Source organism: Amia ocellicauda, chromosome 4 (assembly GCF_036373705.1).
Source record: "Amia ocellicauda isolate fAmiCal2 chromosome 4, fAmiCal2.hap1, whole genome shotgun sequence".
In the NCBI taxonomy this organism is placed as follows: Eukaryota; Metazoa; Chordata; class Actinopteri; order Amiiformes; family Amiidae; genus Amia; species Amia ocellicauda.
This window is the reverse complement of record NC_089853.1, coordinates 52,731,227-52,757,801: the sequence shown is the minus strand read 5'-3', so window position 1 is coordinate 52,757,801 and position 26,575 is coordinate 52,731,227. Positions and strand designations below refer to the sequence as shown.

General features: G+C 36.9%; 1 protein-coding gene across 4 annotated transcripts in view; it reads left to right on the top strand.

Annotated features, from left to right (window-relative positions):
* Window positions 1-26,157, top strand: part of nfatc2a (nuclear factor of activated T cells 2a) — an 83,159-nt gene extending 57,002 nt beyond the window's left edge. For 2 of the 4 annotated variants that reach the window (XM_066702749.1, XM_066702745.1), the window contains exons 7-10: window positions 814-869; window positions 1,191-1,323; window positions 1,545-2,270; window positions 21,394-26,157. In XM_066702749.1, coding sequence (XP_066558846.1) covers window positions 814-869; window positions 1,191-1,323; window positions 1,545-2,270; window positions 21,394-21,449 — 971 coding nt within the window. In that variant the 3' untranslated portion in view covers window positions 21,450-26,157. Of the gene's footprint in view, window positions 1-813; window positions 870-1,190; window positions 1,324-1,544; window positions 2,271-20,403; window positions 20,486-21,393 lie in introns of all 4 variants that reach the window. The other 2 variants (XM_066702746.1, XM_066702747.1) reach the window with 2 other exon arrangements.
* Window positions 26,158-26,575: the final 418 nt, after the last annotated feature.

Below are 26,575 nucleotides of genomic sequence, written 5' to 3'. Positions count from 1 at the left end.
TTTGATGGTTCATGATCCTTAAGTCATTTTTCCTATTTAGCTGGAATCTCTTTTGAAGGAAGAGGAGTGTAGAAGTAGTAGTCCTTTCCTGTAGATTACGGCTTGAGATGCATGTTCATATGTTTGTGCATCATTCAAAGTAAATATTTAAACACTTTAGGGGTTAAAACCTCTTTGATGGTTGATATGTGAATGTTTTCTAAGACCTTCAAAGCACAATCACACAACAGTCAATTGTGGAGTTTTGTAAAATGTACTAGACAGTAAGGGGTTTTATTAAAATAGTTTTCATCTTAAAGAGATCAATATGATGAAGTGTCAAAACCTCAGTTTCACCTCAAAAGTTCAATTAAAATAAATTAGTTAGTACTCTATCTGGTACTCTCTACTGCCAGTGGTATTCTTTCCATAGCAACCGAGATAAACAGGAGTCCACAAATCCTGCCAGTTTTGCTGGGCTCTTTGTGCCTTTCGCAGGGCTTTGCACAAAACGCTAAGGTGCTGTCTCTTCTTTCACTCAACTACAATGAACGTTTCTTTCGAAATCCATAAATTGTTTCAATTCATGATGAAAACATTTATGATGGGAATGCCCAGCTCTTCTACATATGTGCACAAAATCTATAGTGTGCTATTCTGTTAAATTGTAGTCTAACCTATAACTAAAAAGTGTATTTTATCATCAGGCCTTTAACATCTGAGTGATTTTTTTGTATATGTTGTAAAGTGCCTTGAGACACTTTTAGTGTATATGGGGTGCTATATAGATAAAGTATGATTGATTGATTGTATTATCTATGTGTGTGTTTATAGATGGACAACAGATCTGGGAGATGGAGGCCACAGTTGACAAAGATAAAAGCCAGCCTGTAAGTTTTCACATCATTATTCTTCCACTTTTTAAAATAATTTTTTGCCAAAAAACTAATAGAATATACAATCAAGAATGATTATTCAATCAAGCACCTTTATTAAAAGTCCTTTATTTTCATTTACTTCAAGAATGCATCTTGTTTTTTCTTCTAGCAAAAAAATCTAATTAAACCATTCTAATTTAATGAAGCTTCCAATTAAGTGATTTAGAAATAACAAAAACAAATCAGAAGTACACTAGGATCCGGGCTAAAAAAACACCTGTACTAATTAATATAGAAAAAGTATATAATCTAAAGTAATATGCTGTTTTCCAGAACATGCTGTTTGTTGAAGTCCCGCCGTATCGCGACCCCTCGATCTGCCATCCTGCCAAGGTCAACTTCTATGTCATCAATGGGAAAAGGAAACGCAGCCAGCCACAGCACTTCACCTACACTCCTCTGGCAGGTAGATATCCTCTCACATTGCAATGATAAGTACATGTGTGTCCCTTGAAGCAAATGGAACATGTGCCCGGTTTACTCAGCTGACTGTTGATTCTGTAGATTCTTGTTCTAATTTCAACTACAGTTACCACCATATACCAGGTTAACCTGGGCAAGTGCCGTTTACAGGGCGGTATTGTTTTATTGGAAATATGTGAATCTCACTGCTGGGGTGATTTACAGGTCTTCCTGTTTCAGTTCCGGCCATTAAAACTGAGCCGGATGATGACTACGAAGCAACACAGATCGGCTATCAGGTGACCCAGATCCTTGGATCGAGTCCCCAGTCCTACTACCACCCTCGTGGCATGATCAACACAGACGGCTGCCTGCTGCCAGGCATGGCTCCCTGCCAGCAGGCTCGCCCGGGGCTCTCAGCTCCAGACTCCCGCTTCCAACAGCAGAGCCCGGCCATCGTCTACCCCCGTAGCAAGAACCTGAGTAGCGGCCAAGTGCTGTACCCCCAGGTGGCGCTCATGGGCACTCCTGGTGGCATCATTCCTGACACCCACCGCTCCGTCCTGGTCCACAAAGGCTCTCCAGTTCAACCTGCCATGATCCACCACCAGTCCGCCTCACCCAACCAGCACTCCTCCTCCATCATCCAGTTCTCACCCACCAACCACCAGCTCCGTGGGGGGGCCATCCAGGACCACCAGCACATCATGTACTGTGAGAACTACGGTGCCCGCTCCCCCACCCCTCCTGTTGCTCACCCCCAGCAGGTCAGCCCCAGCCACTACCCCACTGTCATCCAGCAGCAGCCCTACGTGCATAAGATGCCCAAGAGCAGGTCCCCCCCCAGCCAGGTTGACCCCCAGCGCTGCCCTCCGAATGACCAGAGAGAGAACCAGCCTGGACGTGTCACTGTGAAGCAGGAAAACCTGGATCAGGCGTATCTCGATGATGGTGAGCATATCTGAAACTCTGTTCCTCATCCCTTCATAAAATATCCATGACATCACTGGCTCACAGTCCTTGTCATGGAGGTCCCCTCTTTTGTCCAGGCTGAGCTAATGGTTGATGAACCGCAATTTGAACGGGACTACCTTCAACTGTGTCTGGGCAGCCAGTCTTTAAAAATTAAGGTATTTTAGTTCAATTAAGTCGTTAGGAGCCCTACTGCATCACAAAAAAAAACAGGACTCCCGGACCAGGGTTGTGGGCCGTCGTTTGAGTCGGTGCAGTGCATGGCTGCTTCTGTATTTTGTTCTGATCTCAGGTCACAATTTCTTTATTGATTAAGTGAATTTGTGTTACACAGACATCTTAAGCTAATGGCATATTTTAAGCACTCAAATGTAATATTTATATATTTGTTATATATATATATATATATATATTTTATCAAATCAAGCCTAATTGGGAGTACTCAAGTCCATTTGGAAAGAAAACGGAAGATACTGTATACTGTACTCTGTATACACACCTTTCGCAGGAATGGAGATGAATACATGTGCTTTAGATGTTAAATTGTAAGTTTTGGGATATGTCTGGAAACACAATAGTGGATTGATAATCTAAAGGGATTTTCAGACTTTGAGTTATAGCCAAATTAGTCACATGGTAGATTAGATGGGGAGTTTGGGAGTGTTAAACTTATCCTTTCTCATGTGTGGCCTACAATGTGTTAACATGACATCCGACCTGCAGAGGAGCACAAGGTGAGAACTACAGTACATGTCACTGTGCATCTGCAGAAGAGGGCAACCTCTGACAATTTGAATTCTACTTTTCAGTTCCGTTAAATGAGTAGCCTTTGTATGCAAGTTTAACGTGGATTATTGCTTACTTATAAATTGTATTGCATTGTTCAAAGCCAACAGTCTAAAAGCCTGCGTTCCTACATGCATGTTGGCGATTTTGGCTACAGTTACCTCCCACACACATCTAAGGTTGCTTTCACAGTAAATCTCACCAATACATATTTGAACTGTGCTGTTGTCAAAACCGTGTTGGCAGTAACAGCCCACTGAATGTGGTAAGAGGACAAAAAACTACGAGATCCATATCTGAATTATCATTAGAGATTTGTTTAGATATGCATCTCTAAAATGTAAAAACATTATGTAGCATGCTGTTTAAGTTTGACAGTGTTCCCAGGTATAATGCTAAGTGTGCCTATATTACTCTCCCTATATGGGTTCAATTTAAATAGAAGGTAAACATGTGGTAAACTTAAACATGATTATGGCCCATTACATTTCATAATAATGAATTAAACAACACATTAAGTTAACTTTGCTAGTAAAACACTCCTCAGGATGAGACTGGTTTCAACGAATGCATCAGTAGTGTGCACATTTACTTCCGACTGACTATGGCAAATTGCTGCAGCCTTAATAATAAATCACTATAAAAACAACAATGTGATACTATTAATATCTTGAGGTGAAACTGAATATTTAGTAATTGTTTTAATTTTATGTTTACTAAACAACAGGAAAGAGTTGGCTACTGTTGCTATTGTCTTTTGATTTGTATTATGCCACACCATATCACAAAGGAATTACAATGTATTTTTGTGGTTTCCATTAATTAATTAACATTTCTAAAGAACATTGACTGTGTTAGCAGTTTACTGTAAGGTGATTTCATTTTTTTCCAACTTTCAAAACCTCTTGTTTTCAATGTCACATTTCCCTGTCGTTTTGTGTCGCCAACCATAGCAAAAGTGGTTCTTGTATTAAACTGACACACCCACAAAGACTGTCTTTAGGCTCTTAAAGACGAAAAGACCCTAAACTGCACTCGTTATTGGCTATACCTCCTTCTTACAATAAGCGCATCATTCTGGCATATAGTATATAGCCACGTATACATCGAAAATATTCCCATTCTTTGCTTCAAACAATGTTAGTTGGTGATTAGTTTATTAGATACTGTTAATTAATCTACAAATACCACTAATAATTTAAGAGTTTGTTCAATATTGGCTTTTAGTCTTCATCAGAGCAAAACAATTAATAAAGTTTAGATTTAATGTGTTAATAATAATAATAATAATAATAATAATAATAATAATAATAATAATAATAATGATAATAATAATAATAAATAAGCTCTTGTGATTTCATCCAAAATTAAATAAATAAATGACTAACTCAATTTGCACCAGAACTACATAAAACACTGTCTGGGTTACATTAGTACTGCGTAATAAAAAGATATCAAACCCTGTTGCTTCATTACTCAATCTTTACACACATCTCAAAATTGAATTGTTCCAGTTTAATAAGGGATCAGTTATAGAGCGACAAAATGAATTGCTCTACTGCCAAAGGATAGCTGTCAAGCTTATCTGGATTACTTTAACAATAACTGTGCAAAGTCGGGCCAATTAAACCATTAGGAAAATAAGGTCATACTTGGGAAAATAACTGTAAACATCCAATGCACCTTTTATCCATTATCCATTATCCATTACCTTGCTATTCATGGTAAGTTGCCCTTCAGGCATGTGGCTTGTAATCGTTGTTTTCTCTGTTTGCTGTGGGTTGCTAGTAACTGACCAGTTGCAGACCAAAGCTATCTGTTTTTGGACAGCTTTCCTAGTCCTGATGCATGTTTATATTAAACAGGGTACCTCAGTGAGTCTCAGTACACAACAGCACCAAGCTGTATGCACGTCACATATGAATCAACTTTCTTATACTTTGTGCTGTCCTGAACATGAACAATATTTCCTCAGCTGACTTCATAGCTTGCATTCTGTTTTTCCTTTTTGTACTTCATCATTCAGCATTCATACTCCACCTTATAGTTGGGTTTCTGTGTAGTATTTTAAAAGTCCATCTACACTGAGATGGGTCCAGTGCCAAACATAAGATAATAGTAAGCATACTACCGAATCTTCACAGCTGAACATATGTATATATAATTTTCCTTCCATGACAATAAAGGCTACAACTGACTGAAAAAACAGGGAGCCATGTTTCTTCAGGTATTCATATGAGAAAAATGAAGAGGAGGAGAGGCAAGCCAGTAATTAAATGCTCAGGCTTGTATGTCCATTTGGTCCTGATTTAGTTGTGATTTAAGGTTGGACATGGCAGCATTCCCATCAGCAAAAGATGATCATTTGTACTGGCACTGGTCTGGGAAATGTTGGTTTACATTTTTCAAATTTACAAATTTACATTTTTCATCTGAAAATGTTGAAAACCTACGTGTCAGTAGGTCCCTATATAGTGAATAGCTGAATAAATTAAATGAGTGAGGTTCTCCATTTGTTAACGGAAGAAGCTGTGAAGAAGTTGTTTGTCCAGTTCTGTTGGATTTGTTGTTATTTTTTCTTTTATCATTAATATTCTGGCATCGACAGAGTTCACTGCAAGTTATAACTTGATAATGATAATGGCAGCTCTGTCAATGGCAGTTCTGTCTTTATCATTTCTGCCTTGTGCCTCAAGCAACTTTAAATACCATGCTAAATAGTTTTAACTGTTGGGTGTTGTCTTAGTGAGGTAGTGCTGACATTGTGGTGTCAATATTGTAGGTACTTTCATTTTTGTTTCTTTCATCAAGGTTGTGTTGTTTGAAAATGTTGAATGACCTTTTCACATCATATTTCTATTTTACACAAAGGAAACATTTCTGACTAAAAGGATTAATGAAACCCCCGCACTTTGGCTTCTCTAAAAAACTGGCAATATTTGTGTGAAAAAAATACAGCTCTGGAGACCACTTAACATTGATTTCTGAACTTAGAGTGGTCTCTTATTTTTTTCTAGAGCTGTATATTAATAATACAAGCTATTGCACATTATTTTAATTACATCTAATTTATTTTTTGCAATTCAAGCCACCACACTCAGCTGAAGTAAATGTGAAGTTTGCTTTTTAAATTGAAGAAACAGATCTGTCACAAATTGTAAGGTTTTTTTGTTTGTTTTTTTTGCATTCATGCTCTTAAAAATAATGAGGCTATCTGAAAAACAAACAAAATGAAGAAAAAGTAAAAGCACTGTCTAGACAGAAAATTACTCCCAAAAGTTTAAAATTGGCCCTTTAAAAAAAAAAAAAAAAATTGCCCCAGTTAATCGGTTCAAGCAAACAAATGTTCACATAAAATATAACTTCCAGGCCGGGCCTTCTCAGTCATGTTAGTTGTGTTTGTGAGACATTTTCCACAAGCACCCAAACTGCTGATGAACAGTAGCTAAACTGTTGATCCTCAACTTCTTCCAAACACTTCTCCATTACAGAGGACAGTGTCTGTTTAAAGTGCTGCAGTATAGTTTCCTCAGAGCACACCATGGGAATTCGTTGGCCATTACTAGTGGTTGATATGAAAAGGGAAATCATTAACTATCATTCTGAACAACACTCTCCCATGAATAGCATACCCGGGGGCTGCAGGACAATTCCACAAACACATTCAGACCCTCCTCTTTGTGAAATCTTTTATCTCCAGCATTTGACAAATGCAGGCAAATACCAGCTTCCCTAACAGCATAAGCGGTGACAGAAGAAAGATTTTTTTTGTTTTCTTTTCAAAGAGTAAAGGTACTTGCCGTCACGTGTATCCCCAACCTGCATTTGAAATTCTTAAGCTGAATCATTTAGTTATATTCTTCATTGAACTATACTTATAAATTATATTGTTTTATAGTTTGTTGAACAGAGATTCAAAACTAAAGATTCCATGAAGAATGGGTAAAATTTGGTCTACCTCTCCATAAGAGCATTGACTTCCAAATGTTAAAGTTCTCCTGTCTTAACTGAGTTCCAGCTATATGTGTTTGTGTACATAGGTATGTGTATGTAACATACAATATAGTAAAATGTTAAATACCACCCCTCTGCATTAGTTTGTTCTGTGTCCTGTTTTGTGCCTAACAGGGGACACTTTAACCTATATCAAGTCTGCTTGTTTAGAGGGAGAGAGAGGAAATGTAACTATAATATTTTGATAGATCAGTTATCATTCACCTCCTCATTAGCATAGCAGGTGCTTTTAACCATTGATTAACCCCCTCCTCCCTAAAGCTAATGTTAAAATAGTATTCAATAATGTGTGTTAGAAGCATTATTAAAAATAATATATATATATATATATATATTTTTTTTTAAGCTAAATTCGGGTGAAGTTTGGGGGAGAGGATGTGCATCATTTAAAAAGCAACAACTTTCTTTCTCTCCCTTTTCTCCAGCATGTTGTTGCGAGATGGCAGCAATGATAAAGCGGTTATTTGAGATATGGGGGCGTGCGAAATGAGCCTGCCTTGTATTGTTCTGGAGTGTCCACAAGCTCTCTGATCTCGGTCACGTATAGTGCTGAAAAGACATCGAACCCAGGCCTTTTGTGTTAAAAAAAAAAAAAAAACAGGCCAGTCCCACTGTCATTTCCTCTCAGAATTGAAAGGATGCCAAACGGAAAAATAAATAATTAACAAACTAAAAAAAAAAGAAGTTGGGAGTGAGAGATCAATATCGGCTACAAGCTTGTGACAGACAGTCTGTCCAAAAATGTTTGTGTGCCCATTCCTCATCCTCAGCCCACAGTGCCTGTTGTTCCAAAGTGATGTCTTCTGATCACATTGCATGTCAGTGCCATGGGGCCATCAGTGCATTGACCTCTCATAATTACCCAAGCAGGCTTTGAGAGAACACAGAATAGCTCGGCACAATGTTCGGAGTCCCCTCTTTGTGGCACCCAGACAGCAAGGGCCTTGGCGCAGCGACAGGCCAGGAAATAAAATGTTCTTGTCTGCAGAAAGCAGCAGTTCTCCTTATTGCCTGGATATGTCAACACTGTTATGATCTCAAAACAAGTTCTATGGCAACCATTGTCAAACAGTGGAAGCGGGTGCCTGGGAGAGCCGGGGAAAGCCTCTTTGTTTGTTATGTTTGGCCGGGATTCCCCTTGGCCTTGCGCCCCTCAATTCTGTGGGGGGAACCCGCAGGAGAATTTGTTTTTCCATACCAGACATTCTGCCAATCTGGCACAAGAGCTTCCTTCTATTTGCAGCTGTTCTCCTTCAAACCCCACTGTGATCTCCTAAAGATAGCAGTAGCAGTGGAGGGAGTGGGAGGTGGCAGAGGAGGAGAGGAAAGCGGGATGGGGGGGTGAGTTGTTAAATGGAAAAAATTAAACTGCAGAATGGGCTTGCACTGGAATGCTCATGGATCACCTAGTGGGCTTTCCTTGTATAAACAGCAGCCGTGTTTTCTGCTTCCATGCTGTGATCAAATTAACCTCCACAGTTACCGGGGGGATCGTGGGGTGCTGAGGTCTTCTGATCTATCCATTAAAACCTAAAGCTCACAAGGCCTTGGCTGCCTTTATTGCTTTTCCTGCTTTTTTCTTTTAAGTTTAACATGTTTCTGGAAGTCAAATACATTTTCCAAAAGCAGGGAATTCCCTTTGTTAATTCCCTGCAAAAAAAAAAAAAAAGGCACAGAAACTGGAGTGTCTTGATTTTCCAGTACAACCCAAACAACATTTTTAAAAACTAAACAATTAAAACAATTCAAATCTTACAGGAACTACCCAATTTGATTAATTACTTGTTGCCATTAGTCTTATGATACACTTATTCTTCTATCTGTGCCCAGTGCTTTAACTCCACAGCCACTCCACAGTGTGTAAAACCACTGATTTGTGGTAGTATATACATATTAAAATCCTAATCTGGCTTCTGACTGAATATTTGTTGATGTTTTAAACTCAAGTAAGATTTGTTTCTCAGGTTCTCATTTATGTATTTCTTGTAGTGGAGGGTGTGTAGATATAGGTATAGTGCGATAATGTGTGTGTTTCTATTCACACATACACATCTTCGAGTCATTTCAGAAACCTGCAACTGCGAAATGTGTCTCTATCGATTAGTGTTGCTGCTTTTCCCTTGATCTCTTCACATGAAGGACTTAATCAGAATGTGTAAATCCAGACGTTCTCTGCAACTGTTAAGTACATTAACAATTTGAACCTTTTTCCGTATTTGTATGTCTATACATACTGTTGAAGGTCTTATTAAAAAATGGAACAGCTGCTTCTATGATGTTGTTTAGAAACATAAGCAGGATAAACTGCACTCAATTAAAAAAAAAAAAGAAAGTCCTAACACTTTGCATAGCTTACAGTTACACCCACAACCCCTGTGTGTGGGTGTTGAATTTCACAGAAATAGAATAATTAGATGAGTAAGTTTATTTAGTATCCTATTCATTTTTGAGTCATTTGATTTTGGGGTAACATGATTTCTCAGCTATAACCCCTATTACCAACTTTGCATGGCAACATCCTAGTAGTAGTAGGGCACCACATTTTTTTTAATACAATGTAATGCTGTTGTCCCTAGGTAAAATTCTGGACCTAAATGCAGATTTTGGAAAGCTTACCCAGACTTTTGTGCAGTGCAGCAGCCAATCTGCTTTGACTTTAATGGTGCATAAATATAGGCCCTGAATGAGGCTGGAGCTAAATTGAGGTTGTCATTAATCCTGCAAGCTCAAGTGCAGTGAGATAAAGCACGCACAATTGCCAGGAAACTGCTAAGAGTCGACATTAGATTTGGTTCGGTTGAGTCTTCTGAAAAGCACTAGATCACAGAGGAATAATTTGCAACACCTCCTAAATCTCACCAGCGAGAAGTCCTTTCAGACTGTCTAAGAGTCAAGGCTGAAGAACCATATGATCAGCTTTCCTTAGATATAAGCTCTGATAACATAATGCAAATCTTATACAAAAAAAAAAAACTTGCCCAGTTGTTGCAGACGAATGGAATACTAGCACAGTGAGATTTTGAGATTACATTTGAAAAGGTTTGCCTTTTCCAGAAATGGCTTTTTGAGGCTGGAAAATATATATAAAGCCATCCATTACAATATATACAGAGTTGTGTGTAAATTGTCTTGATATATATATATATATATATATATATATATATGCTGATCATTTGAATAGTTTAATATATATATATATATATATATATATATATATATATATATATATATATATATATATATATATATATATATATATTAAACTATTCAAATGATCAGCATTAGCCAGTACTGTACTTTTTACATAATAATAAACATCCTGCATGATTCCTATTTTTGGCTTTAACATAGAATTTCTGCTGCTTCCCAACTCACCAACAAAAGTCTCTGATAAAAGTTGGGGTGTTTATAATACAAATATTCAAGTGGAAAATTAGACGTGCACCATGCCTTTTTGTGCAATGTTAAAATCTGCACAAAGTGCATTCATGTTTTTACTTATAAATGGACTGTTTTGGACACCATATTACAATTGCAATTCTTAATTATAAAGTTAGTGAACAGTTGTTAAAATGGTTTGGTTCTGTATTTATGATTTGCCATTGAAACCTAATAACACAATTTATATATTTTTGCTGCAAGAACCTGGAAATGTAACCAGTTTCACTGATGACACATTTCTTAGTTAAACTCAAGATACACACATTTCTTAAACGGGTATCAACTGAGCTGTTCTTAGAGGACATTTTGAAAGTCAGATTACTTCTATTTCAGTGCTGAATTTGTACTTTTTATAACCATTTTTCGCAAAGTGCCATACTGTGATGGAAAACAATAAAAGAAAAAGACAAAATGCCAAATTGCATCTATTACTAGGTCATTCCAGTCATTTTTTTTAATAGACCAAATAACCATGCCATTTAATTTTCTGAGGATCTGTCTTTCAAAATATATTTGGAATAGTTACTTGGCACATCACAAAGGAATCTGGGTGATGACATGAATGACAGGAAACTGGTACAAATACAGCATTAAATGGTGAAAATAAAATCTTAAAGGCAAAATGTGAAATTGTGGGTGACCACAAATGCTGCTATAGGCCAACTACAGTTTAAAGGAGGGACGGAAGCTGCGTTCTTATCAATCCATCGTCTCGTGTTATCTTTTCCCTCGTACTCAGTAGAGAAGTAAGGAGGGGGGAGCTTGTGGTGTCTGCACTTCCTGTCAGACTCTGACTGTTGTGCTGTGAGTGTGTCGTTTTTTGTTTGTTTGTTTTATATTGGAAGTGACGAAAGAGGAAGGCTCGCAGTTGTCAAGGTCACTGTACGGGTTTTGCGCGTGTCTCCCCTCGGGGCTTAATTGTAAACAAACAATACAGAAAGCAGAAGTGGCCTGCTCAGCCCTTGCTATAGATGGCTCATCTGTTTTTCCTTGGCCACCATTCACTCTCACGCCAACGTGACACAACCTTCACTGCACTAAGGGCTGCCCACTGCTCCCTATTGGTTCTGCCCAGCTTTGCATACTGAACAGATTTTAAATACGTGTTGCTGATTTGTTTCCTCTCCATTAAAAAAACTGCTGTATTTTGAGACATGGGCAAAATTTGAATGCTGTCAATCCAGATCTAGCTAGTATATACCTTCATTTAGCTGTTTATAGTTACGGTGCCCACAAGGTTGGAATTTAGAATAATAGGCCATGTTTTTTATTTATTTTGCACATCTGCTAAGAATCAGGTATTCCAGTAAAATCAGACGCACGTGGGAACACACACACACACACACAAACACACTATCCGCAGTAAGCTTCCATTCTTAGTGTGAGTGAGATTGAAATACCACTGCTATTCCCATGCACTATGTTTTTTCAATTAGCAGTTGGGCAGACTTGAAAGATGCAGTCTTCTGCACTGCACTTGTTCCCATTTCAAAATAAATATGCACTCAAAAAACCTCCAAACCACGACACCGAAGAACCACACTGAGAGGTGTTGAGTTCTACTCTATCGTCTCCAATTGCTTTGAAACCTCCAGTTGATGGGAGCCCCCTTGGGAGTCAAGCAACTATTCCAGTGGCTTAAAATAGACTGGATGTTGAATGATTAGCCAGTGCCCAAATGCTGAAGTCTGACAGATAACTACTGAAGGCTGTTTTGAGCTGCATTAACCCAAGCAGAGATTAAAACAGACATAAAATAAGTATAGCACAATTACATCAATACATGAGTTTTAACTGTTTCACACTCAATTTCCAAACTATAGCAAAGAATAAAACTTTTTAGTCTGTTTTTGGGCACACTTGACAATAATGGGGACCAATTCGTAATTAATTGATATATGAATAACATAAGAAAGTTTGCAAATGAGAGGAGGCCATTCGACCCATCGTGCTTGTTTGGTGTCCATTAATAACCAAGTGATCCAAGGATCACATCCAGTCTATTTTTGAATGTTCCCAAATTGTTGGCTTCAACCACTTCACTGGGGAGTTTGTTCCAGATAGTGAAGTGTCTCCTATTTTCTGTCTTGAATGTGTTTAAGCCCACTTTCCATTTGTGTCCCCGGGTCTGTGTGTCCCTGCTGATCTGGAAAAGCTCCTCTGGTTTTATGTGCTCAATGCCTTCCATGATTTTGAAGACTTAAATCAAGGCCCCACATAGTCTCCTCTGTTCCAGGGTGAAAAGGTTCAGTTCCCTCAGTCTCTCTGAGTAGGACATTCCCTTCATACCTGGAATAAGTCTGGTTTCTCTCCTCTGAACTGCCTCTAGAGCAGTGACATCTTTCTTGAAATGTGGTGCCCAGAACTTTATTAATATTCCAGATGAGGTCTAAAGAGTACATTGTACAGTCTTAACATTACTTCCTTTGTTTTAAATTCTATAGTTTTGACAATATGCCCTAGCATTTTGTTTGCCTTTTTTATTGCATCCCCACATTGTTTGGATGGGGAAAGTAAGTAGTCCACATAAATGCCTAGGTCTTTCTCATGCGTTACTTCTTCTAGTTCTGTTCCTCCCATAGTGTAATTATATTATATTTTTGTTACCTGCATGTAATACCTTGCACTTGTCCACATTGAATTTCATCTGCCAGAGTCCAAATCATGAATATAGATTAGAAAAAGCACAGGCCCTAATACTGATCCCTGTGGAACTCCACTAACAACCTCACTCTAGTTAGAAGCAACTCCTCTAATCGACACCCTCTGTCTCCTATGCATCAACCAGTTCATAATCCATCTACTTACATTACCCTGAATGCCTACAGCTTTCCAATTCTTTAGTGGGGAACCTTATCAAAAGCTCTTTGGAAATCTAAGTATATCATATCATATGTTTTCATGTGATCTACAGCTGCAGATGCATGTTCAAAAAATTCTAATAAATTAGTAAGAGATGATCTGCCTCGTCTAAACCCATGTTGACTATCTCCAAGAATATGGTTTTCATTAAGATGCTCCTTTTCCAATCAGTTGGCACATCCCCTGTTCTAAGTGTCAATACCTTATGCGCTTTTGCTGTTAATAAGCTTAGAGTCAGGGTTATGGATAGGGTGTCAGAATAGGTTTGGGTTTAGGGCTTATACATGTGATCAACATCAGAACTCAGTGGAAATGCATGAGGCATTCATATGTTATTCCTGTGTGATTCACACATTAATGCATTTAGAATTAGTGCCCATTATTGTAAAGTGTTACCTAGTTGTTGTTTTTCATTTATTCTTTTGTTTTACTTTGAAGAGGAAATAAACACAAATGATCTATATACAAAACATATATATAAAAAAATAACCTTTGTGTTAATATATTTCTATACTCTTAAAATAAAAATATTATATTTTGTTAGAAGAAATTCAGGTAAATTGTCTGTGCTTGACATATTAAGGTTGTAAGGTTGTATCAGTAATTGAAACTTTAACTAAATATCCCCCCAACATTATACACTCACCTAAAGGATTATTAGGAACACCTGTTCAATTTCTCATTAATGCAATTATCTAACCAACCAATCACATGGCAGTTGCTTCAATGCATTTAGGGGTGTGGTCCTGGTCAAGACAATCTCCTGAACTCCAAACTGAATGTCTGAATGGGAAAGAAAGGTGATTTAAGCAATTTTGAGCGTGGCATGGTTGTTGGTGCCAGACGGGCCGGTCTGAGTATTTCACAATCTGCTCAGTTACTGGGATTTTCACGCACAACCATTTCTAGGGTTTACAAAGAATGGTGTGAAAAGGGAAAAACATCCAGTATGCGGCAGTCCTGTGGGCGAAAATGCCTTGTTGATCCTAGAGGTCAGAGGAGAATGGGCCGACTGATTCAAGCTGATAGAAGAGCAACTTTGACTGAAATAACCACTCGTTACAACCGAGGTATGCAGCAAAGCATTTGTGAAGCCACAACACGTACAACCTTGAGGCGGATGGGCTACAACAGCAGAAGACCCCACTGGGTACCACTCATCTCCACTACAAATAGGAAAAAGAGGCTACAATTTGCACAAGCTCACCAAACTTGGACAGTTGAAGACTGGAAAAATGTTGCCTGGTCTGATGAGTCTCGATTTCTGTTGAGACATTCAGATGGTAGAGTCAGAATTTGGCATAAACAGAATGAGAACATGGATCCATCATGCCTTGTTACCACTGTGCAGGCTGGTGGTGGTGGTGTAATGGTGTGGGGGATGTTTTCTTGGCACACTTTAGGCCCCTTAGTGCCAATTGGGCATCGTTTAAATGCCACGGCCTACCTGAGCATTGTTTCTGACCATGTCCATCCCTTTATGACCACCATGTACCCATCCTCTGATGGCTACTTCCAGCAGGATAATGCACCATGTCACAAAGGTCGAATCATTTCAAATTGGTTTCTTGAACATGACAATGAGTTCACTGTACTAAACTGGCCCCCACAGTCACCAGATCTCAACCCAATAGAGCATCTTTGGGATGTGGTGGAACGGGAGCTTCGTGCCCTGGATGTGCATCCCACAAATCTCCATCAACTGCAAGATGCTATCCTATCAATATGGGCCAACATTTCTAAAGAATGCTTTCAGCACCTTGTTGAATCAATGCCACGTAGAATTAAGGCAGTTCTGAAGGCAAAAGGGGGTCAAACACAGTATTAGTATGGTGTTCCTAATAATCCTTTAGGTGAGTGTATAATATATATATATATTTTTTCCCTCAATCGACCAAACTCAAACTCATTTAGAAAGGCATGAAAAAACACAAAGATCCACCCCTCTGGCACCTAACGGGCAATTATCATTGAACGATTTAACTAGTTTTTATCTGTTAACTTTGTAGAGCTGAATTAATGAACAGATGGAGAATACTGAAATGCTGTACAAAGTGTCAAATCTTACATAGGAGGTAAAGGGATGATGGGTGTACAGACACTGTGTCGGTTTGCTTCTGTGTTTTGTATTTTTTGTTTTGTTTTTTTGCTTAACCTGCTTTTTTTTTGTTCTCGTAGTCATAACCTTATCCTTCTCACACTATGTAGGTCAGAGCTTTAAATAGGCTTTCCAATGACAGCTGAATATTGAGTTGCCTGCTTTTGTAACATCAGTCCCAAGACCATTGGGTCCATTTCTGTGTGAGGTTTTTGTTTTGTTAGATTTAATTTGTAGAGTAAAGAAGCAGACTTTTTAAAACATTTTATAATTGTTAACACATGTACATTCAGGAAGCATTTAAGAGGGTGTAATATGTGGAGATAAGCCACAGTCGCTTTCTAGGTAGGTGAAGTCTGATTGGCGCTAATGAAAGATTTTTAAAGGATTATCTTTTTTTTTTATTAACTAGGACATAAGATTAACACTCAGCCCTCAGCTAAATAGAACTGACTGGAGTCCTATAATTCAGTAAAATCCTATAATCCGGTAAAATTTAAAACAAATACTATATATTGCTGTATTGCAGTCAATGACATGACAAAGACCAGCATTTCAATTCAAAGCAGTTTTTGTGTTTTTTTTTTTTTTTTTTTTAAGTAATGAGCTAGAATTAGCCTGGTACTTCAATGTCCATTGAATGTCCAATGTCCCTTCAGAGTATGTCTATTCTTACCTCGATGTTTGGGAACACTAAAACTAGACAAGCATTTTTCGGACTAACAGACCATTTAAAATAAATAAATAAATAAATAATATATTTTATTTTATTTTATTTTATTTATTTGTTCTGTTCCTTTGGCATTATCATGTGCCATGATTTCTCACAGATATTTGTAGTGATGCCACACGGATTGTCGTTGTTATACAAGATGCAGCTGCCAAGGAGCCACAGAGTCTACTCCATGTTTGGGATTAAGTCAGTTAGACCATAAACTGACCTTAAAAACTGGTATCTGGATGCTCCTTACAAGCCTGTCTGCATATGTGCCAGGAAATTGGGTAGGAGTTACTACCTCCACAGATAATGAGCTATCTGTGTTTTTGTGGACACCTGCAGGTGACAAGGCCTGCTTTCTAAGAAAGTTGCTGCTGTGTGGTCAGATCATCAGATTTCATGCATCAGCTTTACAAATACAAGTTGCAACCTTTGTTACTTATCAGTTTGTTTTTGTTTTTTCACTCTCTAGCTCGCAATCTTACCCATATGTCTGTGCTCTCTTTTGGCGTCACTTTGTAAGCATATCAGTTTCTAGAATCTAGATGGTATCATGATTATGAACATGAAGATGATTATGAAGATGAACATGAAGATGATTATTAACATGAAGATGCAGACTGTCCACTTTTACAATGTTGCTATAGAAACTGGTCAGAAGTCAGACATTTCTACACAGAGCAATGGTGGACAGACGTGTTTCAATGGAAGTTAAAACGTAATAGTTTCCATATTGTATTTTGTTTGTTCTTATTTTGGAAAATGTACAAAGATGCATCTACTCAGTCACACGGTCCTTATAGATAAAGGGAGGTGTTCAATTAAGTAATGTTCATCTTCATGTTCATCTTCATAAACATCTTTATAATCATGTTCATCTTCATAATCATCTTCATGTTTGTAATCACATTCATCTTAATTTTGGCACTGATTGCCCTCCATACCTTTTTATCCCATTCCCTTTACTGAATTATTTTGGACATGCTAACAATTACAGCTTCATAATTTCGCAGCATCCACCAATGTTTCTTAATCCAGTACAATGTTTGACAGACTTCAACCAAAAAAAACAAAAACAAAAAAGAAATGTGAAATGATTGCAGCACTGATTGCAACCAGCACCAAACCTAAAGATTGTTTGCTAAAACTGAATGTCTTTTTCCAGAAGCATGGTACAGGAATTTTAGGTTGTTTACTTCTTGATTATTGTAATAATAATTCTGGCTCAGTGATTTGAAAATACTCTTTCCATTCTTGGTATATTGACATTTATTCTGCACAGAGACGTAAGGCTGTACTCGACAATCCAATTGTTTTACATTTACCTCCAGAACACAATTGATCATTACCATAAGATTGCACCTATTCCTGAATGTGAGCTTTGTTCCAGCTTAGAGAATAACTTCTACACTAAATGAAAACTGGGCACCCTGCTTGGTATTTCAGATGTAACACACTTCCTTCTTTTACATCACCAGTGTTCACAACTGCTTGATTCTACCTTTGTTGTGCTACATTGCACTTCAAATACAGAACCGTGTGCTAGAGGCTTCCTTACACGAGCATGATAAAACAATGTTGTGGACCTGTGTTGTCCTCCAGTGCAGGGCAACATTTCCTCTCACTTGAGTGGCATCAGATGGACCATAAGTGGATGGCGCCAGCCAGAGTGCCAGAGTACACTGTGAGGCGATATCATTGTGTAGCGTCTGCCTAAGAGGGGCTGCTTTCATCCCTGATTAAACAGAGCTGTTGTTCAGAGCCGGAAAACAGAGGAAGCAGGAAGTGACTCTGGATAGGTGACATGCCCCACATTCTGCACATTCTTTTGTGCTGAGGTTTGGCATCTAAAAGCAAATCCAAACACTGTGACGGCGAAACAACATGCTGTAGTTCAAATGTCTGTGATCTTTGTGTATGTGTATACAGAGTCATCAAGTCTGTGTTATTGTGTAAAACAGGCTGTGTTTCAGATTCAGTAGAAATTTTCTCAGTGCTTGATCATCGTTAGTATTGTTTTTGTGAAATATCGCCTTCGCATGTTCTTAAGTAGTGTGTACCAAAGAGGTCACCATACAGAATCTAGAAAGAAGTAGGAAAGGTTTTGACTTCGGAAGTCTGTGTAATCAGCAGCATACATAAGGTTAATGTAATGTTCCCAGCTAATACAAATAAATACCTAGCCTTCCTGATGAACTGTAAATGAAGCCTTGCCCTCATTCAACATCCTTTAAAGAAAACAAGGAAAGAGAAGAGGTAGAAAAAGAGAGAAAATGTAAAAACAGGTAATAAAAGAAGTAATACTTTTATGGTTCAGGAGTCATACATGTATAGTTGAAAGTATTCAGACTCTTCATTTGGAATAGATAGGCAGTGATTTTAGTTTATTTATTCTCAAATATATATTTATTTATCATATCTATATTTTCAGTTTGTTGAGCACAGTTTCAGCCTGGAGTTTACACATCCTTAGGTTAACCAACTAGAAACTGGAATCCAGTCTCACACTTGACTGGAATATAATAGGAACATGATGTTCTACCCAGGAAAGATACAGCAAAATGTTCAGACAAATCGTAGTTTGTTCAAATACGGATATAATAGCTTGGGCAATATATTAAATAAAAAAATAATAATTAATCATATATTGGATTTTTGATTTATGTGTTCATTTATTGTTATATGATGTGCACTTGTTTCTATTGCTACTTTCTCAAGCATTCATATTTAATACCGTTATCAGCACAGTGCAACTGCCCAAAGACATCTCCGTTTGGAACAAAATAAGTTGCTCATTAATATGCAGAAGCAAGCATTTTAACACTTGGTTTGCTCAACTCTCTTTTCATAAAGATACGCAACATTTCTGTTTGCCAGGTTTTAGATTTTTTCTTTCATAATGTTTTTTGTTTAAATAAATCTGAACTTTTAAGATTTAAATAGGTAACAAAGTTTGTCCTGGTTGTACTAAATAAGTTTAAGTTAAGTTAGTCCTTTGTTCCATCTGTTCTTTTCTTTGGGTGAAAGTAGAGCTTCTGTACAGTGAATATAAACTGACAGTTGGAGCATGCTGACAGGAAATACAACTTCAACGCCTGTCAACTTTCATGAGATCGCACTGATGGGAACTCAGATTTAAAACTATATGTATATCTAATCATCTCAGGTCATATATTTTACTAAATAAACCTGGAATCAATCCGTTGTAAGGTTATTATAATATAAGAAGTGAAAGAAGCACAATTGCAAGTGATTGTGTGCCACTATAAATAGGGTGGTGTATATTGTACAGCATGTGTATTTCTTTTGATTGAACTACTTAGGTGCGTACTATAACCTTTTCCTATCATTGCAAACCAGCTCTTCACAATGCAGAAAACCCATATGATTGTTGGATTTGTTGGTTAATTTAACAATAAAGAAACTCAAAAGAACGATGGAAAAGTGCAGATGCACACCCCTCCTTTCCACATTTTACATGAAAGGAGAAAAAGAAAAAAAAGAAAACAAACACAAATAATACCCCTATGTTGCCTACATCTATTTTTAGAATCATGAGGTAGTAAAAGTTTCCATTAATACCCTCCCTGTCACTTCCCTTAGTTAAACAACAGGAAGTACTACCAAAGAAATGGTTCCTGGGAGTGGCAAACAAACAGAACAACTGTATTCTACCTCCTTGTGGACAACTGTAGTTAGTGCAGTAAGACCAGTGGAAAAAATAATTGTCACATTGCAACTTTATGTAACAACAGAACTCAGTTTGGTGTCACAGTGTTCACAACAGGGTTAATCTCAACTATTGCCCTCATTTAGACAATGATTGTGATTGTGTCTCCTTTTTTTATGATGGAAAAGCAGGGCGGGGGGTGCATCTTCAGCTGAAGGAATGGGTTTGCCTAGACTTAATATGCTGAAAAGTACACCCCAGATCTTAAACATCAGACTACAGTGGTAGGAGATGATATTGGTTTTTACTGCGTCTTCCATTATGACTTTGTCCGAGAGAAAATCGCAGATCAATATCAATCAGTTTCAAATCTTAGGTTGTCCTGATGTGAGAAGGAACGTGGAACTGAAGCCCGAGCTCTTGTTGCCGTGATACCGGGCAGAGCCGTGTTGGAAGACGCATGAGACAGAACTCCCCTAATAACTCTGGATTGTCGGCTTAAACATCTGAATGTACTTCTCAGCATTTTCAGGTTACCTTGATGAAATCTGGGCAACCCATTCCTAACCTGGAGACGTACCCCAATCCCTATCTGCTACCTGAAGGTGATGCAATAATTTTGTACACCCACTTTATATATTTACAACCCCTCTGCATTTCTAGCATATTTTTATTATTATTAACAATAATAACCTTTAACGCTGAAGTATCCTAAATTGCTTTACAATTAGGTTGGGATTCACTTCAGCTACCAATTAAATGTAGCAGCCATTTTGCACCAAAGTGAGGAGTGATTTAGCATGTTAAGCTCCAGGGGGATGTTTTTATTTTATTTTTATTTATTTATTTTGTATTAACGTAGCCAAGATTGAGAGAGGCTGATTTGGAATGCCAGAACACCAGGGTTAACACCCCCAATGGTTTTGTGTGGTGCCAAGGGATATTTAATGATTTAATGAAAATCAAATGGCAAGCAACTATTATAAAAACATATACATCTTTATAAATTCTCAATTAAGGCCAAGCTAAAACCTTGAATAGCAAAAGCGTCTTTTTTTTGTTAGTTTTTTTCTCCCAATCAACCCTTTGAAGCAGAGGAGATGAATTAAAGACACTCGAGTCTGGCTTAACCATCAAAGAAAAATGTACAGTAAAAATTGGAAAAGGGACAAGATGCCTCCTAAAATGAACGAGCTCTTAAAATCCAGGCAGCAGTAGCAACATGGGACCTGCGTACATGGAAAGTTTACACATAGCACAGTGTCTGCAGTCATGGATAGTTCAGAAAGTCGAACACAGTGCACAGTTGAAAACGAGACAACCTTCTGTTCAAATGAATAAATACATAAATAAATAATGGTTCCCTAGAGCTCAAGTAAGAAAAAAAAACATGAATAAATTAAAAGACCATAAGAGAGCCATAAGCTGGTATATGTGCAGTGACATGCTCCTTTCATGTCCTTTTCCCCTTTTCTTATTTTCTCCTCACAATTGTATCTCCCTTTCTTTCCAGTTAACGAAATCATAAGGAAGGATCTGACTGGAGTCCACGGCAGAGGTCAAACATAGAGGAACGATCTGTCAGGAACCTCCCCCCCGCCTTCTTTTGCTCTCTCTGGGATGTTCATGTGTATATCACCTTGGGGACCCCGCTTGGGCCAGAGTGAGCTCCCGCTATCTCTCCAGCTGCGCAGCGCTTGGCTCGGACCTTCGCCACAGAACAATGCTTTGGCAGGAACCTTTCTGGCTGTCACCAAAGCCACTTTGCGTGACTTTTTCCTGCCATTTATCACCCAGCTGGTGTTTCCCAGGGAAACCCCACAGTGCAGACTTCAGGGTCGTGAACGAACATTATACCTTGTTTTTTCTTTTTTTCTGTTTTGTCTCTCATTATTGCTTACAAGAATTTCAGGTCAGAAGAGCACGTCAATGTGGAAGCTTTGTGTGTAAGTGTATGTGTGTGTGTCTTTTAAGTTGAGCATTTACATGTACTCTAAGAGCAATGGTACAGTACATATTATGACTCCACAAAAAAATGCCCTAAAAAATAGTGATTTTCAATCTAAGCAGTATAGTTACTGGAATTAGTGTAAACTTACCTCAAGAATATGACCAAAAAACTGTTTAAAATAAAACACAAATGACAGAGCATTTATGTTATTTTTAAGCTTTAAAGGCAATTGTATACTGTAGGGTATGAATTATATATTGCTATGGCAATAGTTTTTAGGGGGCTTCAATTTGTTTGTTTAGCCCTCTTTTTTTCAAGTATGTTTTTTATTCTCAAATGAAGGGTGTGAATACATTCAACTGAAAATGTCCACATGCACACATATGTAATTTGCATAAATATGTTTCTCAGTTTGGCTACCAAATATGCTTTAACGCTGTCTGCCAAATTTCAAATTTAAACAAGACTCTTCATATTTTTAAGTAAATATGTTTTTGTAAGGAGAGGAATCCTACTTTTATAACTCTTTGGCTTGCATCAGGTCACTAAGTGCATCAATAATATTATTGAACCTAGGATCTATATGCCAGAAAATAACATGATCTAGCCATCTTAGAGAATAACAGAGCTATGGAGCAGGAGATAACACATTTTGTATGGTAATATGTTTAAAAATGCTTTTAGCGCATTACAATTATTTAGCAGGTATAATCAATGACAAGCCGCTTACAAGCACAGCAGAACCAAATCCAAAAAATAACTGGATGCTTTTCAGCTGGATGTCTTTATGATTGTTACTTGCAGCAAAGTTCTTCATAGAGAAAGCAATTTATATATCAGCCATGTAAAGCAGATTGTCTTGACCTAGGCTTTGCATTACATATAGTAGTAGCGAAGATTTTCTTTCTCTTGATTATTTAACCTTGAAAATACTAAATGTTATCTGATCATATCCCTGCCATAAAAACTCCCCTTATTTGTTGATCCCTTATTTCTTCCCCCTGGCCTTTTGAGTCATATGTACAGTGACTTAAATGTAGATTTTTGTATTATTATTATTATTATTTTGAGATACGTTTGAGAGAACGATGCTATTAAATGCTATTTAAATTTGCAGCCATGGAAAAACTGCATTGCGGTTATTTTCTAAAGAGTTTAGAATCATTTCTGAAGGAACTTGATGTTGAACAAGGTTCTATTATATGTGGAATTAGGAGTCTGATACTAAACTGCTTTTCCAGGGAAAAGTGAAATTATATAAGCATGTAAAATATTCAAAGGTATCATAAGCCATTATAAGGGTTAGCTAACTGGATTACAAAAGCTTGAAGCTTTGAGTGAAAAGAATGGTCTTAAAAAGTGCCTTAATTCTAAACCTGTTTTCTTTCTTTTATTGTCAAACTTTTTGTTTGTGTATTATGTGTGTGTGTGTGTGTGTATGTATGTATGTATGTATGTATGTGTGTATATATATATATATATATATGTATGTATGTATATATATATATAAAAAATATATATACACATACACATATATTTAAAGGCTAAAATTATATCTTAACTATGCCCCACTTGTTAAATGCAAAACTTCCAGTACTTGATGGCAGGTTTCCATTAAGAAGTAGACAGTAGCCTCTTGCAAAATAAAGTATTAGATTTGTAATTAGCAATTGCTTGATGGAAATTCAATATTATTGCACAGTACTCCCTAAAGATACCGTTTTATATCTTTAAATAAATTAACAGCAGTCTTTTTTCTTAATTTTTAATTTTAATTTTTCTTACATTCTTCTTAAAATGTAAAACCCAGCCATTTTTGTATCTGTAGCCTCAGTAATGTCTTAGGTATATTCTCCTTTTTATATTCTAAAGTTTGAATAAACAAAGAAAATGACTCTATTTAAACAGACTTTTTATATATATGTGTTTTCGGTTTGTTTTACTAATTATATGACATACCCAAACTATTGCACATTTTGTTTTAGTGTTAAAACTGAAACATCTGAGTAATTATTTATTGATCAGCTCTCAAGCTGAAGAATGTACCAGGAGATAATATCTTTGCTTTCCTTTTCTATTCCTCTTCGTGTCGTTGTATGCTGCATTTTTAAATTGTACATTAAATGTCAAACTCCTAGTGCCTTCAGATTAAGTTAATTAGTAGATAGGCCTATTGAGATTACATAGTTCCTTCCTATATAAATACTTGTGTGAGAAAGGAGACTACCAAAGATTGTAATCTTTTTATAAATATTTATTTTACAGATGTTCATTATTTTTCTTGAAACCTGAATTACTTTTTATAGAAGTCTAATTACTAGGCAGGTTTTAACTGATGTTGTGTATGCCCACAATGCATTCTATTCTGCTGCCAGCTTGAGACACAAACCTTGTCAATCTAATTGTAAACTAGTTCCTGGTGTGTGAAAATGGAGGCCAAATATCAATATTTTAATCTGTGAAATTGATTCTCATGTTGCTTTGCCGGCCCTTTCCATGTAAGGGGACAGTGGTGCACATGGACAGTGATAACAATTTTTGTGTTGCGTTGGACAAAAGTAGTTCCAACAAAACTGCGCTGTGATTTACCACCAGCATGTTTTAATTTCAAACTGAGAATCTAAATTAATTCACTTTGTGATTGTACTCACTTGGATTAAAAATGCCTGAACGGTCAATTTGGTGGTCCTCACTATTCGCCTGCTGTATTGGGTGTCTTTGTGGACATTGTTTAGACCATTGTGCGTGGTAGAATTAGCTCATCCGTTGTGTTCATCCCAAAGTTGTATGCCCTGGCCTTGTATCATGTGGATGGTGGCCTTACTTGCACTTGAGGAAACTGTGTTTTTCCTCACATATCTAAATATTTTTCTCTGGTGCTTTCCTGCCATTGTAATGAAGTCTTTATACCCGTTGCCTGCCAAAGCTATAGCTTGTATTTTCCATTCACTTCCAAAGCCTTAGACCCATAATAGCTTCAAGTTTAATATGATGAAAAAGGCTTCCTTGTTCTCAAGCAATAATAATAATAATAGCAGACTTTATCAGGAAAAATAAAAGTATGTACAATAATTCAATTTACAAAAAAAAAAAAAAGAAATCCCCCCCCAATATAGCTTTAATTGCCACATTTATAGTTGTTCACCTCACACTTAGTCTCCCCTCCAAATCATTTTAGTTTTTAGCTTGCCTTCAGGATTACACAACTCAAATTAGACTGGTGTTGAATGTGGTGTTGTCTTGGGCATTCTCCTTACATATCTAAACACTGCCGATGTAGACTTTGCAAGCAAAAACATTTATTGCTAAAGCATTCAATGAAAAAACTATAGGCTCTATAGAGAAAAAAATTAGGCTGTTGAGTTACAGGGCTGTCAAATGTCAAATTCTTGTCTTTAATATAGTAATAAAATAATATATGTAATTATCATCTTGTTGGGATATTCTGTTTTAAATGGTATTTCTTGTCTTTATGTAAGTGTTATATGTGACTTGCTTTCTCAAAACCAGGCTTTGGCTTTTTTTTTATTTTAATTTGGATTGCAAATTGCTTCAAGCAGATGAGGCCTTAGATATTTTTTTTCACTATAGGTTTGGGAGTAATATAAATAAATTAACATTAAAAATAAATCTGGATGTGCCTAGTTTGAAACAAGCAGTTCACAAATATCTGTATGGGGCACTTTTAATGCCAATGGATTGACGTCCAAATCCTAATCCATAAAAATACAGTTGTGCTGCAGCTTATAAAATTTCTTTCCATCTTTTTAATGTACAGCATTTACATCCGTATTCTAAGCAATACATACTCTGAATGTAGACTTTATTCATAAACTGAATTTTATTCCTGTCTGTAAATTGACTGCTGCTTAACTTTGTATAAAAAGTTCTCAATTACCCTTTTAATATTTTTATTTTATTTTTATTAAGTGTGTAGTTAAAATATTTCTTATGAACTGCATCAGTTGTTGTCAGCCCTTTTTTTGTTAATCAAGGCCTTATTAATATTTTGAAATATATATATATATATGCCAAAGCTATTTTATTCTACTGTAATAATAACCAGAGTTGTGTGTCACTCAGATGTAAGAGATCCCAGCCTTGTTTGAAATGAAAGAACAAGGATTATTAACAAGCACCTAGGAAGGTTAATCTAATAAACCACATTTTCTTGAATGCATTTATATTGCTATGCAAACCAGTTACTGCAGTTTTTTCTAATGTATTTCTATCCTAAGACAATATGATGTTGCCATTCTTTTTTTTTTTTTTTTTTTTTAAACCTTGTATCTATATAATTTAGCAATAAAAGTAAAATGGTCATTTTCAAAATGGTGGTCTGTTGTCTGTTTTTGAGGACTGTATGTAATTTAAACCAGGAGTAATCCACCCACTGAGCATTGCCAGCTCCAAATGGGTCACTTGATGCAGGATTACTCTTTGACAGAATCTACTTGCTTCTAATCAATCATGATCTATTATGTACTTTGTTAGTATCTTAAAAGATAATTTAATCCTGACTGTAAGAACACAAATTTACAAATTTCCTTCTTTCAGACCTGTAAATCTATACTATAAGCTACCCTGACTTCCCATTATGTGTGCATATCTAAGCTCACATTTAGGAGTAAGTGGTTGTAGTGTGTTATAAAGTGTTAAACGTACCATACATCATACAAGCTATACTGAAGTTATAGGGCTTAATGTGAACATGAGCCTCTGCCAATTACATCACTCTCTTCTT